This window comes from Sparus aurata, chromosome 3, assembly GCF_900880675.1.
Source record: "Sparus aurata chromosome 3, fSpaAur1.1, whole genome shotgun sequence".
NCBI lineage: Eukaryota > Metazoa > Chordata > Actinopteri > Spariformes > Sparidae > Sparus > Sparus aurata.
In genome coordinates this window covers 29596391-29617995 of record NC_044189.1, presented here as the reverse complement: position 1 = coordinate 29617995, position 21605 = coordinate 29596391, and the positions used below count along the sequence as shown (strand labels likewise).

Genomic DNA, 21605 nt, shown 5'->3' with positions numbered 1-21605 from the left:
CTATAGAAAAGTGGGAGGTTAAGTAGCTTTTTCATGGATGGCCAAATGAGGCTGTGTTTGAAGGTGGGACGTCAGGGATATTTAGGTTTGTTGTGAAATCCGATATTCCAAGGTATAATTGGCTGTTTTTGACTATTTTTGATTTTGCCATTATATTTCACCTTAAAAATTATTTACTTGGTGTCATTATTTTCAGCACAACCTCACATGTGTGACTGTACAGTTATTCTTTTATTTTGACATACTGTATTAACACAATGGACCTAAAATCACAAAAAAAAAACATAAAATCTGAGTAGAAAAGTTAGATTTTTTTACTGTGAAAACCACAAATACGTTTAACAAACCATTGTTTATTACTTATAATGCAAATATAAATTGTTGTTTGCTAAATATGTGCATACATTTTAAAAATTTACAAAGTTATATGTAACTATTTACATTTAAATGCAGGCAATGCTCATTCGTCTCCTAATTGTTTTGACTCATTAAACAAAAAATCGACTCCACTACACACTAAACACACTACACCAAACATTACATAACACACTAACTATACACTCCAAACACGCTAAATGTCACAATTCTCTCAACTCTCAATATCGCTGTCTATACACCGACCGTCGTTGCCTGTCATTCATCTGCCTCTGTCCCTCCCACAACTTCCTGTTCCTCAACAACCAAACTTGCTGCTTCGACATTTTCGTGACAAAAGCCTGTTTTTACCGTTTCTTCCTGCACCACACACAAAGCAAACGTGATGGCAATGTTCGCGAAAAAGCGTGGCGCATTATTTACCCTAAGTCCGGTTTTGGACGTGCTGGTGCGTCCGGTCCGTCACCTCGGGAGGTGGGCCGTGTAGGTGGGTTAGCAGCTAGCAGCTAGCTACACACGAACATCCAGAGATTCCGATTCCACTTTGTTGTACGCGCCTCTCCGGATCTCGTCAGACCCGAACAGACTCAGCCCGGACTCTTTTAGTCTCATTAATACACAACAGTCAGTTTAGTTGCAACGAACAGAACGGGACCGAACTGCCGGCAAAATCCCGGTCCAGCTCGCGCCACTGCAGGTATAACTCTGCTTGTTTCTTAAAGCGGATTGAGTATGAGTCAAACCTTCGTGTAAAAGCATAATTACGACAAAGAGGCACTTTTAAGATTTACCGTAGTTTCGGTTTTGGGCACGTTAATTTTGAACGGGAGAGCTAGCGGCATGATACGCTAGCATCAAAATCGCTATTTTTAGAACACCATTACTCTCCTGCCTGTCAGGTCGCACTCGGGGATCAACACTTTTTGCCTGCCATGACGGCGACGCGCAGGAGATGCAGCAGCTAACGTGAGTAGTTCAAAAACCTTCTTTTTCATAAACTTTGTGTACACAAACAATGTTCTTAATGCTCGTGTTCATGAGTAGAGACCCTGGTGATGCTACGAGCAAAGTTTCATGTTGTGTTGAGCCTTCTTAGTGTTCTAAAAATAGCGATTCTGATCAGGGTTCTCCCCAGAAATTCTTAGTATAGCGGCGCACCGTCTGTCTGGGGGGGGGCGCGACCGCTCGTCAACGTCAGTCCGGGGGGGGGGGCGACCGCTCGTCAACGTCAGTCCGGGGGGGGAGACACGGACGTACGGACAGCCGGTCATCAACTCCGTCAGGCGTCATCGGCGTCAGCCGGGAGCTCCTAGCCGTCAACCGGGGGACGGCGGACGGACGCTCGACACTGTCACGCGCGGAGTATAGCGGAGCTGACCGAGCGGTATAGCGGCGCAGCGCCGCTGTTCCACCGTCTGGGGAGAACCCTGCTGATGCTAGTGTATCATGCTCCTAGCTCTCCCGTTCAAAATTAACGTGCCCAAAACCGAAACTACGGTAAATCTTATAAGTGCCTCTTTCGTCGTAATTGTGCTTTTCACGAAGGTTTGACTCATATTCAATCCCAAATAAAGCCTAGGTTGCTTTTGGCGAGAGTTTCGCTTTAAGGTGGGGGGTCGCGGTGGGCTCTGCAGTGATTGGCTCTGGTGCGCACGTGACTGTGGTGGCTCCGGTGGACAATGCTCACGAATTTGTAAAGCATTTATGAAATAATTTATTAACAGTATCATTGCAGTCCAAACAAATCCGAAGTTGCACACCCTTGAACCACGCAGCAGCCATGTTGTAAGTCTCAGGTCTGATCCTGATCCGCAGAGATATTTGAGGCACACACACATACACACACAGACAGACAGACAGACAGAGATTCCTTGCTTTTATAGAGAGATAATTGATATTATAGAATAGATAGATAGATTGATATTCTTATAATACGTAACAAATGTTTCATGTAACAAATTACTGTAGTTTAGTATTCAGAAACAAGAACACATGCTGTCTTACATTTACTATTATAATGATAATAATAATAATAATAATCACTGATGAATCAGAGTTTCAAATATCAGCCACAAACTGGTGCAAGTATGTACCAGTCTGGCTGCAATATGTTGTAAGCAGAGACTGTATATTATCATGTTACAAGATGATGTTTGAAAGGGAAATTAAAAACAGAGCATCCCAGAATAGTCTGACTTCAATTTACTTTAATTGTATATTGTAATTGACTTATTGATTTGCTTTGCCGTGAGTTTGCCTCAAATAATCAACTACTTAATCACTAATGCTTCTGTCAACATGCAACGGAGACTTTCCTCTTCCTCGCTAAAACCTCTTTGTTAGGAATAGAGTCTGACACTGGCCTTAGTGAGCTAAAGTTATACAGAGACATTTGAAATGAAATGCAGCACACACAGTCTCTCAGTCAAAATCTCAATCATGCCTGGCAGCTGTTTTGTACTCTGCACTGATCACTGGTTCATTCAAGGATACTTTAGTCAGTGTTGTTTCAGCTTCATGTGACCTTCTAATAGAGGCCTGGGCAGCTGTGAGTAGACTAGGCTCATTTCTGCTCCTCTGTGATGCCTGTTGGCATGAATGGAAGGCTTTTGAATTGTCTCAATACAGTTTAAATTGCATTGCAGTACACATATACAGCTCCCATTTGGTGAGTTCAGTGGGTTGTAAGAGACATTTGTTTATATAAAGGCATGCCTGGTACACAGTCAGAGAAAATGTTTTGAGTGAATTTTTCTTTGATAGTGTTTTCTACATCTCTGTCCATCTCAGTTTCCCGTCTAGGCCCGTGATATTGATTAATAAACCAAACACATTGACCTGAAAGTGAATTTAATTGTAGTTGCAATGTACTCCAGTGGTAACAGCAATGTTAGTCGCCAATCAGTGTCTTCTACAGTGAGTTTAACAGTGTTGGCTGTTTGCAATGTCTGTTAATAAAGTTTCTGAGGGTGTTGTTCATCTTCGTGTCTGTTTATCCAAATAGTTAATAGAGAGCAGACCTTATGCCCCTTCTGATTCCCTCATGGACCCCGAATTCTTTGCATGGTAGTGAATGAAGGGAAACAAATAATTCTATTTTGCTTGAAGTGTGCAATGAATTACACATATAATTTGTGTGTCAATTTAAAAGATGAATTATTCAACTTGAGAAAATCATAGTTTGTCATAAAACTAATGAAAAGTAAGACTGTGAAAATGTGTAATTATAAAGACTACACACCCAAAAGTCACCCTAGTGACGTTGTCTCATTGAACAGTCACCAAAAGCCATAACCTTAAACATTGTAGAGCTGCTCCTGTATATTAACTTGTTGACAGAACTGACAAGCTACCCTTTTACATAACTGCAGGTGACGATATGGCAAAATGTATTGTGATTTTCACCGTTGTCCATACAAAATACTACCTTTGTCCACAGAGCAGTTTAACACACAGTGGTAAACTAAATGGCATTTTACTTCTTGACTAGGAAAATTACCTTTGTTAATTCACAAACATCATATTTGTAATTCATGGCATATTGTCTCTCTGTCTCATTGTCTCTCTCTCAGTCTCACTGTTCTTCTCTTCATCTGAAATATGTCTGTCTTTCATTTGGACAGAGCTACTAGACAAATCCAGATTCCTTAAGCATTAGTGGTTAAGATGGTGTCAGTACGGCTAATAGAAAGGCACAGTTGCTCCCCTTCTGGTGGACCACTACGGGAATTTCAGAAAAATGTGTACGGTAGTGAATGGGAGAGATAAATACACTTTCTGATTCTGTTTAAATTGTGTAATGGATTATACCTTTTTTGTTTGACAGTTAAAAGACCATTTTTTTAACTTTAGAAATACGGGCTCTGTGGAACTTCTGTGTTGTGCTGGAAGGAGGTCTTTAGTTTACGTCAGTAAACTCCATTTCTGAACTAAGGTCAGCCACTGTTCTTCTCCGTTAGTGGAGCAAAGAGAAGCACTGAGATGAGGCATAAAGTCGCATCCAATTGACTGTCATGGTAAATCTGACACATCTACACAAAGAAAGTCACAGTCCAGCAGCATTAAACATCTCAATCATATTGTCCGCAGGCTTGTAAAGGCAACCGAGATAGATGGGGAAGGTCTCATTTTACATGTTGTGTTACAATTAGCTCACATTTGGCCAATAATAAAGTAATTAAAACATGTAAATTGCTACAAATTGTTACACAGAGCCTCTTTAATCCTCATCAAAACCCATAACTGAAACTTTGTAGAGTCAGTCCTGTATAATTGCTAGTTTGCAAGACTGAAAAATCATATTTCTGTGCCTTTCTGTGTATAAATCGAGCTAGCCAATCAAGTTCACTGAGCAAATTGACACAAAACTGAGTGGTATTTTACAGTCCTTACAACAAACTGCAACTTGTTGAAAATTATCTTTTAAATGGACAATGTGTAATTTATGGCACAATTTAAACAGGATCAAAACTTAATTTGTCTCTCACCAGTAACCACTTGACTTTATATATATACTGGTACTATATAAATATTTAATCTGAAATAATGTCCCATGAAGGTAACTAGAAGGGGAATGACTTCACTTGTCTGTATCTCACTAATTCTTAGTTTAATGCTGCCAAATGCTCACTGTCAATATACAGCCAAAACAAAGGAGAGTGCACTTGTATCATGTAGTGATTTAATACTTCAGGTTTAATAAACACAAACCACAACTCATTGCCCTTTGTTCTTTTTATTATTATAGAAAAATATAATTATTTTTTCCTTTTTAAGCATTGCTTTGTAGTCATATAGGGGCTAATATTTGCATTTATCCCTACCTTCTGCCATTATATCAGTTTTTCAAAAGTGGATGTTACTTTGCAATACCGATGTTTGCAAATTGTGTGACCTTAGTAAAGTAAATGACATGATGAATCTTTATTGACATGTCTCCAAATATTGTGTTTTTGATATGCAAATGAAGAAAGACACACCTTTTAAACTCTCACACAAACTGTTTTCGCTTTCTGATTAATACACCAAATGTGTTCGTGTCAGATTACGTCAAGTCTGCGCTTGAAAAACGCAGCAAAGGATTTTAGTGAGTTTCCTTTGCTTGGATCACTGTAAACCAGTAATGCAACAAGCAAAGGTGAAATTAATTTACATGGACAGGTCTATGAAGATATTAGTGTCACAGCTCACAGTGATAATCAGACAGAATTATGGCTGACTCATTATGTCTCATCACTGCTAATGGTCTTTGAAATCATTTACTCTGAGAATTCACTGTAGCACTTTTTAAACTATCCTCACCCTACTTGCGTAGTGTCTGTTTTGCAGCTCTAATTTCTCACCTTAACAGTGTAACAACAAATATAAAAATGCCAGGAACCCAAAGTAGAAGAACGTTGTGGATGCCTATTAAGATGTTCACACATTTATTGATCAGTAAAAATATTATGATAAAATTGTTGTAGGTTGTAAAAAACACAATGCTATTATTTATTGAGTGTTTTTAACAGAACTTCTATATACAAGTAGTGTAGAAAAGTCTCAATTGGAAAACACTGAAAATATTAATGATTTATAGTTTTGCAGTATCTTCACAATTTGAAAAATAGGGTCAAACACGAATGAGACACATGGTGTTAGCCACATTTAGCATTTTCAACTGTTTTTTTCAGTGTGCGTGCATGTGTGTGTGCGCGTGTGTGTGTGTCTGCTGCAAATCAAACCCACCTTAAGGAACTGAGTGAAAAAAAAGCAATTCAGTGTTTCTTAGAGAAAGATGGTATGTTAGCATCCTGGCAGCTTTCAAGTATGTTAGTACTAATTGATGATGTTATCAGGAGAATGGTCTACTGTCATTGAGTTAAATTCAATGTTGTAGAGCCACTGGCATTGTATCTTAATGGAAATTGACTGTTATTGGGGCTTGTTCAGTGTCTATGGAGCAGCTGGCATTTTTCTCCAGATGACATCATCGCTGATCTGTCTCTCAGCTGTTCAGTTAAACACCACACTTGGAGGTTTCTACTGTTCTCCATCATTCCCTGAATTTAGGGCGGCATCTGCTTTTGTCTTATTACTGTTGTTTATGGAACTAGTGCATTACCCGTAGGAAGCATGTATTCCTATAGAAAAGTGGGAGGTTAAGTAGCTTTTTCATGGATGGCCAAATGAGGTTGTGTTTGAAGGTGGGACATCAGTGATATAATTGGCTGTTTCTGACTACTGTTGATTATACCATTATATTTCACCTTAAAAACTATTTACCTTGCCTTGTTTGGTGTCATTATTTTCAGCACAACCTCACATGTGTGACTGTACAGTTATTTTTTCATTTATATTTTAACACTATGGACCTAAAATCAGAAAATAACAAAATCAGAGTAGGAAAAAGTTAGATTTTGGTGTGAAAACCACAAACACTTTAATGAACCAATTGCATTAGTTATAATGCAAATATAAATTGTTGTTTGCTAAATTTGTGCATAAGTTATATGTAACTATTTACATTTAAATGCAAGCAATGCCTCAGGCTCAGGGCTCAGCTCATTCCTGCCTGTTCCACATTCAGCAGTCTCCTCCTTGTTTTGAATCACAACACAAAAAACCGACTCCACTACACACTAAACACACTTCACCAAACACTACATTACACACTAACTATATACTCCAAACACGCTATATGTCACAAATCTCTCAACTCTCAAAACTTGCGATCTCTATTGCGGACACTTTCGTGACAAAAGCCCATTTTTACCGTTTCTTCCTGCACCAGACACAAAGCAAACGTGACGGCAATGTTCGCGAAAAAGCGTGGCAGACATTATTTACCCTAAGTCCGGTTTTGGACTTGCCGGTAGGTCTGGTCCATCGACTCAGGAGGTGGGCCATGTAGCTAGCGGCTAGCCGTGCCGCTAGCTACACACGAACATCCACAGATTCCGATTCCACTTTGTTGTCCGCGCGTCTCCGGATCTCCTCAGACCCAAACAGACTCGGTCCGGACTTGTTTGGTCTCATTAATCCACAACAGTCAGTTTAGATGCACAGAACAGAACGGGACCAAACCACCGGCAAAATCCCGGTCCAGCTCGCGCCACTGCAGGTATAAATCTGCTTGTTTCTTAAGGTGGGGGGTGACGGTGGGCTCTGCAGTGATTGGCTCTGGTGCGCACGTGGCTACGGTGTGCAGTGATTGGCTCTGGTGCGCACATGACTGTGGTGGCTCGGGTGGACAATGCTGGCGAATTTGTAAAGCATTTATGAAATAATTTATTCACGGTATCATTGCAGTCCAAACAAATGCGAAGTCGCACACCCTTGAACCATGCAGCAGCCATGTTGAAACTCTCAGGTCAGTCTGATCCTGATCCGCAGAGATATTTGAGGCACACACACATACACAGACAGAGACTCCTTGCTTTTATAGAGAGACAGAATAGAATTCTAATCTCATTAAATAATGTTTGCCTCTAAAAATCTCTGCCATGATGGTTATTCATTACTCATTACAACTCTGTCTCAGCAGTGGCTTGTCTGCAGACGTCTTAATGAGGTCAGTGTGGAGAACAAAAGCAGCTCATCAAGTGTCTGTGACAATCACCAGAGTAAAATTCCAGGAGAATGATCTACAATGACTAAAAACTTTAAAAGTAATTTTACAGGATATATACTGGATGTTTATTTTTTACTGCAATCTTGATATTTCCAAAGATCTTCAAAAAATTAAACATCAAGAAAATATGCAGAAGGAGCTTGCAGCTAATTTAACAATTAGCTCTTGACTAATTTACTACTTCTCAGTAATTGTTTTAATATTGAAGTGAAATAATAACATGAAGTGAGATGTGAAGAGGAAATAATTACAATTACATTTCACATATTTAATGACCTATTATACTTACTACTAAGTGTAGTGAGTCTTACTTACTAATTAATATTATAAATGAATATACAAAAATACATTATACACCAGAAACATCAAATCACATGCTTACAAAATTACAAAGAATTTAAATGTAACCCCCAAAATAAATATGTAGCATGAGGTAGAACATGTGATACTTAAAGCATACTGTGAACACAGCGGTTTATAGTGAGATCAGATTATTTTGCAAGCATTCTGTGAATTTGCACAGTTGAGGGTTCCCACAGCACCACACAGTCCTTGGAAGGCCCTGAATGTTTTTGTTGGGTCATTTTATGCAAAAGAATAAAAGATTATATGTTTTTAAATATTTTTTGTATTTTACATTAGTAAATGGGCCACGTTTTGCGGTCTGCATGTGTCTCCTGCAGTCTTCAGCAGCACTATTGAGTGTTCACACATTCAAGCCTGTGTGTCTTTTTTAATTGATGTCTGTGACATTGTAAATGCTAGTTCAGTAATTTACATTAATCAGTGGCTCAAACTATGCGTCTGGGTCCTTAAATTTGAGGGAATTGGGTCTGTTAAGGTCCTCATAAAGCCTTTGCATTTGATGTTTAAGAGTGTGTAGGAACCCTGGCAGTTCTAACAACACGAGGGCAAAGCATCCCAGCAGAAGCAGTCATGGCATTTAAAATGAATGAAGTTAAAATTTAGAGCAGTATCTAAATAGATGTCTGCACTTCATCCCAAAGTGCTTGATAATCCTCTCAAACTTTAACCTTTACTGATGGGAGCCTTCTGTTGTTCCCCTGAGCTTACCCTGAACTATAAGGAGAAAGGTTCACCAACTAATATGCCCTCCTCAGGTAACACCGAGTAGCCAGGGACATCTGGCTCAAGGCATCATGTCAGTTGAGGGCCCGGGTTGAAAGAGTTTCCTCACATCCAAAAATTGTTCATGACCGGCTTTGAACCCCCAAGCCCTAAAGTAATCAATCAGGGAAGGAATATATCTGTGCAAAAGCCTGCTGCAGGTCCACTGTGGTGAGGTACCATCAACAGAGATACAGAGGCAAGGAAAGAGTTTTGTAAATTAGGGACAGTGTCCAATATTATATAAATTAGGAAGACCTTGTTGTTTATCTCAGCCGTTTAAGTCAGTTGCTGGAGACGAGACATCCATGGAATCTGTATTGTTACTCAGCATAACTTCACACAGGATGTGTGAAGTATTCCTCTGGACATGCTATTTTAACACATTTCTATAACAGCAAGGTTAAAAAGAAAAAGATGCAACTGAAAAAAAGACAATTAGGGTAAGTAGAGAAATATTTCATTTGTTTAGAAACTATTGTTGATTACACTGAAAAGACTAAAATGTTGAAATGTGTTTTTATGTACTAAATTGCTTCTGAAAATATGAAATGTGGTGGTTTTTATATGAAACTTGAATGTTTTGTCAAAACTATCTTCAAAAGAAATGTTATGTAATCTTAAATCAAGCTCCATTAATAGCTTAATGTATAGGTTTACATGATCTTAGCTGTAAACAAGCACATAATTTCAATCTTGTTTTATACCTGAATTTATATATAAAACAAAATCAGGAAGACTTTGTAATAACTTTTGTTAATACATGTTTTGTTTTTAAACTTTATTTAATAGTTATTTCAATCTTAACAAACAATGAAGTGCTCGCTGATTTTACAGAAGCATGATGAACATCGGTTTCAATTTTACAATTAACATTTGTTTAATACATGTTTTTTTCTGTTAAGTGTTACCATTTTATTCTATTATGAGTAATAAATACATGCATATGTTGGTGTAATTAGTCTTTTTCATTTATAAATATCTTCTTTAGTTCCGGAATTTATTTAAAAATATATATTATTTTTCTATTGTAAATGATGAATGTATGTGTATTTTATTCTGATTTAAAAGTAATACAATAATCATTCTACACTTGAATAGATAGGGGGGAAGTAACATAAGCAATGCATACATGTGTAGGAGGAATAATTCACACCATTCATCACAGAGCCATTTGCATCTTGCACATTTTTTAGAAATAAATTTAAGATACTGCGTATGCGTCTCTAACTGCAACAAAAAGATTAAGAAATTCTACACTTGTTTTACTAAGAATGTTCAATGAAAATAAATATACATTTGTTGGAAGCTTACATAGCAAAAAAAAATAAAAAAAAACTGATAGAAACATAAAATCTTACATGGAAAAACCATTGGCGTTAATGCAGTCCACTCAGACAACAGATTGTTCCGGTATTGACAGCCGTTAAACTCTGTCTGATGAACGCTTAACAGTTTGTCGCGAGTCTTTTAAGAAACTCCAAACAAGATTAGTCCATGACCAGGACATCACCTCATCAAAAAGTTAAACTGGTATCAAGTCCTCTTTGCAAGCAGATTTGCCCTATAGGGCCTGCCTCTTACCAGCTGTTGCATGTTGATTACATCTACTTGTCACACACTCACACTTATTACATTAATGGAGTCAGTAATCTCATGGTAAGCCTGTTGAACCAGATTATATGAATTAAACATTGATCATTCCAGTTTGTACAATGTGTTAATTTGTGAGATTTGAAATTCAATTATGGTTGAAAGGCTGATACAGAACTTCAAAATGTACTAAACATGTTCAGTGGTAATGTCTATTATAAAGTCATTACTGCAGCAAGTTTAACAGAAAAAAGTGAAGCAATTCAGTATTTCATTTGAGCATTAAATAGCCAGTAAGATGTTTCTTTTTTTTTAATACTTTATATTTAAGCATTTTTGATTAAATCTTAAAGTAAGTTAAAAAAAAGAAAAAAACATGAGTCAGAAAAAATCCATACATGTTTGTCATTATTTAACTGCAAATTAAATTATTTTCATTTTACATATATTAAATTATGAAATTGCCCAGCCAATTAAACCATGTTATTTGTGTTTATCATATTTATTTGATATATGCTGATATATTTTTATTTGTCTTATCTAATATATCTGTTTCTCGTACTTATTTTTACCATTACTCTAATTTTTATCTCCCATTGCATATTTTGGCTTTAATTTAATAAATGTCTGGCAGCCTCATGAGCATGCCACCCAGCATTCCACTGCAAATACTACATGGGCATCTTAATCGCTATAATGAGCTACATATAGCAAAACATGTTCATCTTCCATTTAATGGCAGCACTTACTGACTGTGGTTAACATGTAGCAGCTTAATTGCTTGACCTTCTCATAGCACCTGTCTTTAATGAATCACTAATTAAGTTTGAGAACTTGCCAAAAAAAAGGTCTAGTTGAACAACAATATCGGGCTTAAAGTTGTTTGCGGAACATTGTGAGGCCAATGTCAGTTCAGCATTGACAAGCAGTTACTCTGATAACACCAACACTCTGCGGAGTTACGTTATGTTATTTGTATCTTTATTGTAAAAACCCATAAATCTATTCAAGACACCAACTTTTCATTAAATGACATTTAAAATGTTAGCTATCTCAATGCATTTAAAAACTGCCCAAATTAAACTATAAAGTATTATTGAGTTGCAGACACACATTAAAGATTCAATATCAAATCATCAATAGGAGCCAATAATCAACAGGCCTTCATAAGAAATTGATTGTAAAATTGTATTCAGACTTTCTTGGATTTTTCTAAAGCACTTTTTGTAATGTTTTTGCATAGTTTGCACAAATCCAAAACGAAACATTCGTTAATATAAATTTTGATGAATGCAGATTTTAAGAGGTTTTTTACATGAGCTTAGATTCTAAACTTTGAACTGGAACGCCTGAATGCCTTTGTGAAAATTAAATAAGAGATGTTGAGAAAGTGCGCGTCCCATGTGCTGAGGCTCTGCAGCGGACCCGGGTTCGAATCCTGTCCTGGGTCCCTTTGCTGCATGTCACTCCTCCTCTCTCTCTCCCTGTTTCCTGTCATATCTTCAGGTGTTCTATCAAAAAGGCCAAAAAAATTGTTTTACCTGGCACAACAGAATAAGTAACGTGCAACTGAGGCAAAGAAGTCTGTAAATTAGGTTTCCCCATTAAAACCAGGAGTGTACATACAGACAGTGCAGGCAGTGTGGTTGCTCTGGGGCCTGTGGGATGGGGGGCTCACCTGTGAAGAGAGCAAGGCCCACCAACAATGTGTTGGGCAGAGAATGGACTCGTGTGAGAGTTTCGGGTTGCCACCTTAGAAAACACATGACTTGCAAGAAAAAGAGACTAACGTAAGTTGTGGAGACAAATCTGTATAAATAGTCACATTTTGGGGACCTGTCTTCCATATCAGGACAAGACGCAAGTCCCAGTAACTTAAATTTATACATTTAAAGGTGAAGACTTGTTTTAAGAGTTAAGTAAAGATTAGCTTTGTGGTAAGGGTTAAAGGTTAGGGTTAGGCAAGTAGTGCTTATGATTATGTTTATGGTCTTCAGGAAATGAATGTAGGTCCATGTAATGTCCCCAAAAATGAAGTAAACACGACTGTTTGTGGGTATGTGTATGTTTACTTCATAACTAGTAAGTAGTGTGCACTAGGGCCCATCATAATAGTGTGCACTAAGACACTGGGGTTGTAATGACCCTCAGCCACTGATTTTAACTTAACTAACCCATGATACCTTTCTTGAAGTTGGGTTACTTATGCATACACATATACTGCATTGTTTTTGTTTAAAGTAAGAGTAAATTCTCATTTTGCTTCAGTTATTAAATGTCATCAGTGCTTGCCATAGAGATCAAATATAGTTCAGTCATGCACATCAGGAGCTAGACCGTCCTCTCAATGGGGATTGGGCTATTTTGTTAAGGTTTTTTAAGCTTTCATCATAGCCTGTTATAAAGAGTATTCCTTATTTCTACACAGGTAGAAGATTTTGGTATGTTAATCTAAGTGATTTTCATATAAAGCTGTTACTGTTAAAAGTGTTGACATTAGCACATTACAGACAGCACATGTGAACAAGCCTCAATGGCAGTAAATCTGACCACTAGTGTAATAAAATGTAAAAATTACTAGTTATGTTAACATTATGTAAATGCAAGTAAATGCTTGGAAAACAAGTTGCTCCACAACTAATGAGATTACAAACCCAGCGCTCCACGATCATACTTGTCACTTCAACTTCACGGTATTTTTAAGTCACTTTTGGTGTCATATTATATCTGGACACATAATCACTCAATTACAAGATTATCAGCACCCACAGTCAGTGTTGCCAGATTGGGCGGTTTTCCGCCCAATTGGGCTACTTTTGTTGACGCCAGGCGGGAAAAAAATACATTGGGCGGGTGAATAAAATTTGGGCTGCTTTTGTCCACATTTGGCGGGTTTTTAATATTGTGAAAACAGCACTCTGAACTGCGGGAGCCCATCACGAGCGCCGGAGGAGCAAGTTAAATAGAACAGAAAAGCACCAATCCCACCCCCCAGCTAACGACGAGGAGTCTCTCTCTCTCTCTCTCTCTCTCTCTCTCTCTCTCCCCCCGCTAACAGCGAGAAGCGGTTCTTCTCTCTTCCCGCCCTAATGCTGATTTTATATATTTATGGGCATGTCACAATACAGCACAGTAAAATATATAATAAAGGGACATACATAGTCATTGTGTTCACAGTTGGGATATGATAATATATATTTGATTATATATTGATTTATTAATTGATTAAAAAAGTTAACTAGAATTAAATTAAAATAGAAAAGGCAGTATTTAGAATTAGATTGAGAAGTAATTGAACTTTATAGTGCACATGGTATTGTATATAGTGCACCTGATGTAAATTATGTTGGAAAGTGAAAAGTAATTTTGCACAATGTATTGATATTATTGTTTGATGTGCCATGACTTATCCATGTAATCACATTTATCTGTTTAACTTGAGGTTGAACTTGTTGGCTACGAAATATTTGTTACATGAAAAGAAAACCATTGTTGATCACTGAGGTAAACAATGTTTACCAAATCAATTTTAACTCTTAGAAAATAGAAAAAATCTAAAGATATATCAATATATATATTTATTGATATATAGCTTCTGACTTTCAGAAATTGTAATTGATCTTGTAAATATATATATAAATATATTCTTTATATGTATAGTTTTAAAGGGAAAACAATGTAATGGGGAACAGTGAGTAAAACAGTGAAAGAAAAAACTTTTTCATATGAGTGAAATGTCAATCTGAACACCGTAAATGGAGTAATGTGTTACAGCTGAGTTGGGTAATACCACCATGTATATATGTTTGTTATACATATATGTCTGTTTTGTTTTTTTATTGAGCCTATTATTTATAAAGGCATTCTCTTTGAGACACATTTTCAAGAGAGGCCATAGTCACAAAAACAGCAACAATCCCACACAAAGTTACAGACAAACATGACATTCAATACGGAGACAGCAGAACACATAACATAAAAGTGATACATGCAACAGTGGTAAAGTGTTCCCTCAATGCCATGTAAAAGTCATTTAATGTGTCCTAATTTAAAATGCCAACACATAAACAGAAAACAAAAATTTTGACATTCAATCATTCAATGTCTGTCAACTTCATGGTCAAAAGTCCATATGAACCCTGATCAACTGTTTTTTTTTCATAATCCTGTACACCAGCAGTATTGATCATGCTTTTTTTTTAAAAGAGGTGAGGTGAGCGTGCAGACTGGCTGTGATTCAGAGAGTTCAGATAAGTACAAGCAGCAGGGATTTTAAAGCCAAAACTGCACGCATCTTTCCTCAGACCGTGCCATGTGTTCACACATTCACATGTCTACATGTTTCTGGCCTACCTCTCTGATTTGTTCACCAACAAGATGTTTGGTCTACTAGTATTTGGTCATCTTAAGAAGATCAAATGCGTCTGCGTGATCAAATCTTCATAAAATGTCTCGAAAAGAAGCTTTGCAGACAACTGCAAAAGTGAAAAAAAAAGTTCTATTCAGTTTTAATTGCTTTATCTCGCTGAAGCTGCAAAACAATCAAAGTTATTTTGCTAACTGCAATTGGCCTCAAATTCTTTGATAAAAATTAACTGATTGAATAGAAAAAACACTATTGATTTGAGACAAATTAATAGATGTTTGCAATAATATTTTTTGTTCCTCTTGCTCCTCGAAATAGAGAATTTTCAAAAGCCTCTAATTTGTTGGCTCATTAATTATATATATTTTTTGCTTTTACTTTTCTTTTCTTTTCTGACTTCTGACTTCTTCACAATGTATTTTCTAAAGTTAGTCAGAGACTGATTAATTCCAGTTGAATCGGTGGATAATTCAAAGGGAACTGTATGGACTACCTTTGAAACTGTAGCCTTTTTGATGAATGTGTCATCTTTAATAGCACCAAAGCTAAACCTAAACAGGGCTTTGTATAAAATGATTTAAAGTGTGTATTTTTTACAGAAATGAAAATAGTATACCATTGTACATTATGGTTTGTCTCTGAAGAACAATTAGAGTAATTATTAGAAAAATATATGTTCAGTAAAAAGTGAAAGTAACCACGTAAATAAATAAGCTCTTAGTAATAGCATTTCTAGCACCACAAGAGGTTGTTCCATTTAAAGGGAAAATAAGAAACCTTGCGATGTTTGTGAGGAGGGCATAATGAATCCAAACAGATACACATCCAGCCATAAGGTTTATCCCATCTTTATTGAACAGGAAGCCTAATCAATATGGCTGAGTATAGCCGCCTGTGTCCAGGATAATAGGTGTATTATCTGAAACAGATCACGCAATGTGTCGCTCAGCGTGTCGCTCAGCGTGTCGCTCAGCCTGTTGCTCAGCGTGTCGCTCGCGTGTCTTCTTCTGTAGGGAAACAATATTGATTTTGCAAAAATAATTTACTGTTGTTTATGTTACTGTTGTAGGTAGAACATATTTCAGTAATAAGTATTTTAGTCTTTTGAAGGAAAGAAAACTGTCATGTCATTAAACTAATGTAATGTAACTGTAATGTTTTTTTTACAAAAAATAAATGTCTTTGAATTAATTGTAGTGTCAGCAATTTAGATTATATACATGTTATTATGTTCATTTTACACAATAAAGCTAATTAAAAATATAGTTTACTCTCTGGATTTATTTGCCCAGTATTATAAATAAAGCTGCTTTTATAATTTGGGTATTGTTCTTTTTAAAAAAAGTGTTATTCATCATTAGTAATTCCCACACTGCTCAACTGATCTTCAATAAATACATTAACTACATATTACCATCTTGGTGAATGGTGAAAGGTCAAGGTTATGTGTGTAAAACACAAAACCCACCTCCAAATCTTCTTAGTGTCATACCATTCACTAAATAGTTGGCAGGAATAATTATACGGCAATGACCTTAGTGAGTTTGTTTGCAGATTCTATTTAAAATACCCACAGGATAAGCAAGGGGGTTAATACACAAAAGGTTAAAGGTTAAAGGGTTAGGATAGGAATCAGGGTTTACAGAATTTCTCAGTCTTACACTTGATGTGAGAATGTTTGTCATAAAGGCTTTTAACGTTTTCTTGGAACTTTGTCTTCTTTAGAGTGGTTTTCCACTTGGTAGATTCTTAAAGATGGTATTTACTATAGGTGCTACAGACAAGGACTTAATCTGTGACATAGCCACTGTATGTGCCACATCAAGGATTTGTCGAGTGCAAGATTAGCGTCCTACGTCGTCATAAATCTCTGCTTCCCAATTCGGCCAGGTGGTGGCGGGTGGGGCAGTTGCTAGGTGTAGTCTGTGGTCCGTGGACTTGGTGATAAAACGAATGTCTGTTCATGTAGGGTCAACCTCTGTGGAGTAGGGACTTTTTTAGACCAGGAAAGTCTCACCTTTGAATGTTTTGATGCTCTTTCTTGGGCCTGATTTTTTTTTTCTTTAAGAACCTGCTAGTCGGACAGTTTTATAGGCCACATATTTGACCCAGAACTTTTTATAGTACTCTTCTGAGGCTCTACATGATGAACTACTGCATACCTGACATGTATGAGATGCCTCATACTGGGGTAGGAGGCTACACAGTGCAGGGCGATGGGGAACACTGCATGTACCCAGGTGAGGGACACGGGTACGGACACTATGAACCCCAGCCGCTGCACCATCCACCCTGCATGGAGCAGGCTTGGCAACCCAGCCAGCACTACTCTTGTTCATATGCTGGTGTCCCTCCTGTTTTTAAGAGTGAGTTCTGCAGCATGGAGATCCCTCTTAGTCATTTTCATCATCAGCCAGAATATTTCCCTGAGATCAAACCTGAATTTTCACACCTGCAGTGGATGCAGGGCACGCATAAGAAAGGTATGGAGTCTGCATTGTGATTGTTTAGATCTTCTAACGAAAGGGTTTTTTTGGCAGAGCAGAACTGCTACAAGTGCACCTTGACATTTATGGTTTTGAACTGATTGATAACATTGTTTTGTTGGTAATTAGTGATGACTCGTTCAATGAATCATTGATGCCTGAGATTTTCGTATTAAGTCTGATAAGCGACTTAAGGCGTCATGCAGTGACGTGCAGGACTTGTTGCATCTGACGCTCAGTGTTTTACTGAGGCGGGGGTTCCGTATTGATTGGTTGTGAAGCAACAGAAGGCTGATGCAAGATAAATCATTGCTTTGTTAATAAATCCCAAAAAGTTATTGATCAGTTCGTTGACCTCTGGTCCCCGAGTCTGCCAGAGGTTAAGGTACTGAACTCATTAAGCTGAATCCCAAAATCGGCCAGATGTTAAGTCAGTGAGTTAACTAGAAGCAACTGTATGATCCGTTGAAGTTGGAGCTAATCAAATATTAGATGTCAGCCCAAAATTTGATTAGCCCTGTGTGACTTCACAAAGCCACAGCATTTAGTCACCAGTCACGCACATGTTACACATTGACACAAAGGAACAGTAGATAAACTGTATACACAGTGTACATATAGCTTCTTAGCCTTCCCTTTGATCCCCATTTGTTTGTGCAGGGAAATTTCACTTTTCCCTACATGGAAAGAATTAAATATATATATGTATATATATATTTTTTTTTTAAATAAAATGTAACAACATGAACTAAAATCAAGTTGAAAACGTGAATTATTTAGTTAATATATAACGATCACAGTGAATTAAATCACTGTGATCATGAAAAATTGTTCAGGCTACAAATCCAGTTATCATTTGTCCCAAATGTACCATCTTCTTTCTTCTCTCCAGGGTACATTCCAAGTTACCTGGACAAGGATGAACTATGTGTAGTGTGCGGGGACAAAGCCACAGGCTATCACTATCGGTGCATTACCTGCGAAGGTTGCAAGGTAACACAAGCAAATCAGTGATCATTGCAGATATTCAGTGTTTTTATTTCAGGTTCTTCTGAGCATGTGCCCATGTCCTCTGTAGGGTTTCTTCAGGCGGACAATCCAGAAGAATCTCAACCCAACCTACGCTTGTAAGTACGAGGGGAAATGCGTCATCGATAAAGTTACCAGGAACCAGTGCCAGGAATGTCGCTTCAAGAAGTGCATTGCAGTGGGGATGGCAACCGACCGTAAGTCGTACAGGCCACGATGACTTTATGTTTTGTCTGCTTCATTTATGTTGTGTCTGCCTCGTTTATGTAGTCACTGCTTCATTTATGCTGTGTCTGCTTCATCGATGTGTGTGTCGGCTTTATTTTTGTTTTCGTGTCTGCTTTATTCATGTTGTGTCGACTTTATTTGTGTTGCTGTGTCTGCTTCATCAATATTACTGTTTCTCCTGCTTCAATATTGTTGTTTCTGCTTCTTTGATATTTTTTGTGTCTGATTCTTGTTTTGCTTGTGTATTCCTTGAATGTTTTTAATTGGGTTATCTGCCCGGCGATCAGAGATCAAAATGCTGCCTTTTGACATTTGCATCACAAAGGTTTGCAAAAAATAAAAAACACTGTGAAATGCTGGGAGGGTGCAATAGACATGTGTAAATTATTATTTCAAAGTATTAAGTGATCAATTGAGAAAATAACTGGCAGATGAATAGATAATGGAAATAGTCACTGGTTGCAGTCTTAGTGCAGATGGACAGTGTGGATATGATTTTGCTTTGGGAATTGATTTTATCCATTTTTATGGACATTTTGATGCTTCATAATGTAGACATTGGAATCTTTTTTTAGATTAACTCAACCAGTTACTTTTAACTAGTAAAGCAACTTTCAGTTATTTACAGCTACCTTTCAAGCTTGCTGTGAGTGTTTGACACTCCAAATATAGACTTCTGGTGGAGTATCACTGTAAGTTTACAACATGTGTCAGGACTGTTTTTAATTCAACTGAATCTCAAGCCTGTATAGTTTCTGTCAAACACTGAACATGAGGGTTATGAGGCAAAAATGTAACCATTTAAACCCAAACTAGAAAAAGATACATCCATGAGTCTACTGTATCATTCACTGATTGTAACTCTCATGTACTTATAATGTACTTACAGTATTATGCTTCTAGAGTACAACATATCACTGAAATTGACCAAATTTTTCATGTTTGAAAAGTTCCTCAGCAGTATTGCCCTGTGGTTTCAACTGCATAACCATTCATCATTTCATGCTTTTCCCTTCTTCTCCTCCTCCTCCCTCCTCCTGTCCCTATCATTGTCTTGCTTTTTCTTCTTCCTCTGCCCCTGCCCCCTTCTTCTCCCCCAGTGGTGTTGGACAACAGTAAGAGGCTGGCCAAGCGGAAGCTAATCGAAGAGAACCGGGAGCGTCGTCGGAAGGAGGAACTGCAGAAGACAGTGTGGGACCGACTGGAGCCCACACAGGAGGAGTGGGAACTCATCCGTATGGTGACCGAGGCCCATATGGCCACAAACGCCCAGGGCAACCACTGGAAGCAGAAGCGGAAGTTCCTGGTGAGATATCCCCCTCCTCCCTCCCTACCACAGCCTTTAATTGTATTGATTACCCTGCCTTATCCACTACACCCCCCCCACCCCACCCAAGCCCTCACAGACCCTTTCCATATCATTCCCTCTGTGTCCTCCACCTGTGCCTCCGACACAACCACTTTTCCACTGTTCCCTGTGTTAATATGTCCATGTGTTTTTTGTATCTCCTTGTAGAGTGGAGAGAATTAGCTGGACGATGGAGAAAAGTGTGTTCCTCAAGGCAGCAGCACTAATTTATATTGGAACATGTTCTTGTCTTTTTTATGTCTTTCCAAGCAATGATCCTAAATGACTAATACTAATAACTTGCTTTTTTCGTGCTGTTTCATTCTTCTCTCTTTCTGTTTGTAGCATTTGATTTCCCACCTCACTTTCTGACTAATTTTGTTATTCTTTTCTGTAAAGTGTAATTGCTCTGTCCAGATTGAACGTCTGTCTCAACTGTTGACTTTATCTTGGGTTTCTATGGCACGATCCGAATGAACACTTGACACTTGCGTGAAATTAAACTGACAGGTTTTTTTTAACGGGTGGGACAGAAGAGTAGATTTGTTTTTGTTTAAGGTTCTCATTTGTTGTGGAATTTTGTGGCATACTTTTGAGAGGACCGAGAAAGGACATTTGTTTAATTTGAGAAAGTCAATTTAACGGAATACAGCGGAATCTATTTCACTACTTATGGCTTTCATCACATTATCTGGCGGTATCTAGCCAAACAGTGCTGTAAAGTAGTGTTCACGCCTTTAGGAAATGTAATAGAATTTTTTTTCCGATACTGGCCGTACAGTCGTCTGTTATTTCCACTAAAATAATACATTTTGGTTTCATTGATGGCTGTCGGAGTGTTTCTGAGGACCTATGAGGTTGTGGTCCTGAGCCTGACTCTTGCCATAGAAACCCATCTTTGATTTCTGTTTTCTATCTGCACTCTTTCATCTGTCCTCAGTTTAACTTGTTTTCTTTTTAGTTGGCTTGACATGGGTTCTTCATTGAAACTTCACGATTCCTGTTGATTATCCAACAGGTCGAGGAAGCTATGCTTCTTAATGAAATAACATGTAATTTATTCTATACTTCTGACCAGAGTGCAGCGGGGGTGAAGGAAACTAAGGTAAGACACTGCAGACAGAAACATTTGTCATAGTAACATCTCCAATATCAATGTTGATGATACAGAATATATTAATTTATAGTAATCACATGCATTACACATTTATTATATAAATTATACATATGCATTCTTTAGTAATGAATCTCTATTTCTAGAAATTTACATCACATTGCCAACTAAATCAAAAGTAAACACTTCACACCTTTAAATTCTTCCATTTTTGTATTTGACCATTTATGCTTTACACTTCTCATCTTACCTATGAACTTTTTTCAAGATTGTTTTTAATAATAGAGAAGTTTCAGCTTGCTTTTTTATTTTTGTTCAGCATTGAG

General features: G+C 37.6%; 1 protein-coding gene across 15 annotated transcripts in view; it reads left to right on the top strand.

Annotated features, from left to right (window-relative positions):
- thrb (thyroid hormone receptor beta) overlaps positions 1-21605 on the top strand; it is a 161225-nt gene that overhangs the window by 128600 nt on the left and 11020 nt on the right. For 11 of the 15 annotated variants that reach the window (XM_030412036.1, XM_030412035.1, XM_030412039.1 and 8 more), the window contains 4 exons: positions 18453-18553; positions 18639-18786; positions 19918-20123; positions 21184-21270. In XM_030412036.1, coding sequence (XP_030267896.1) covers positions 18453-18553; positions 18639-18786; positions 19918-20123; positions 21184-21270 — 542 coding nt within the window. Of the gene's footprint in view, positions 1-12142; positions 17558-18452; positions 18554-18638; positions 18787-19917; positions 20124-21183; positions 21271-21605 lie in introns of those variants that run through there. The other 4 variants (XM_030412040.1, XM_030412041.1, XM_030412026.1 and 1 more) reach the window with 3 other exon arrangements.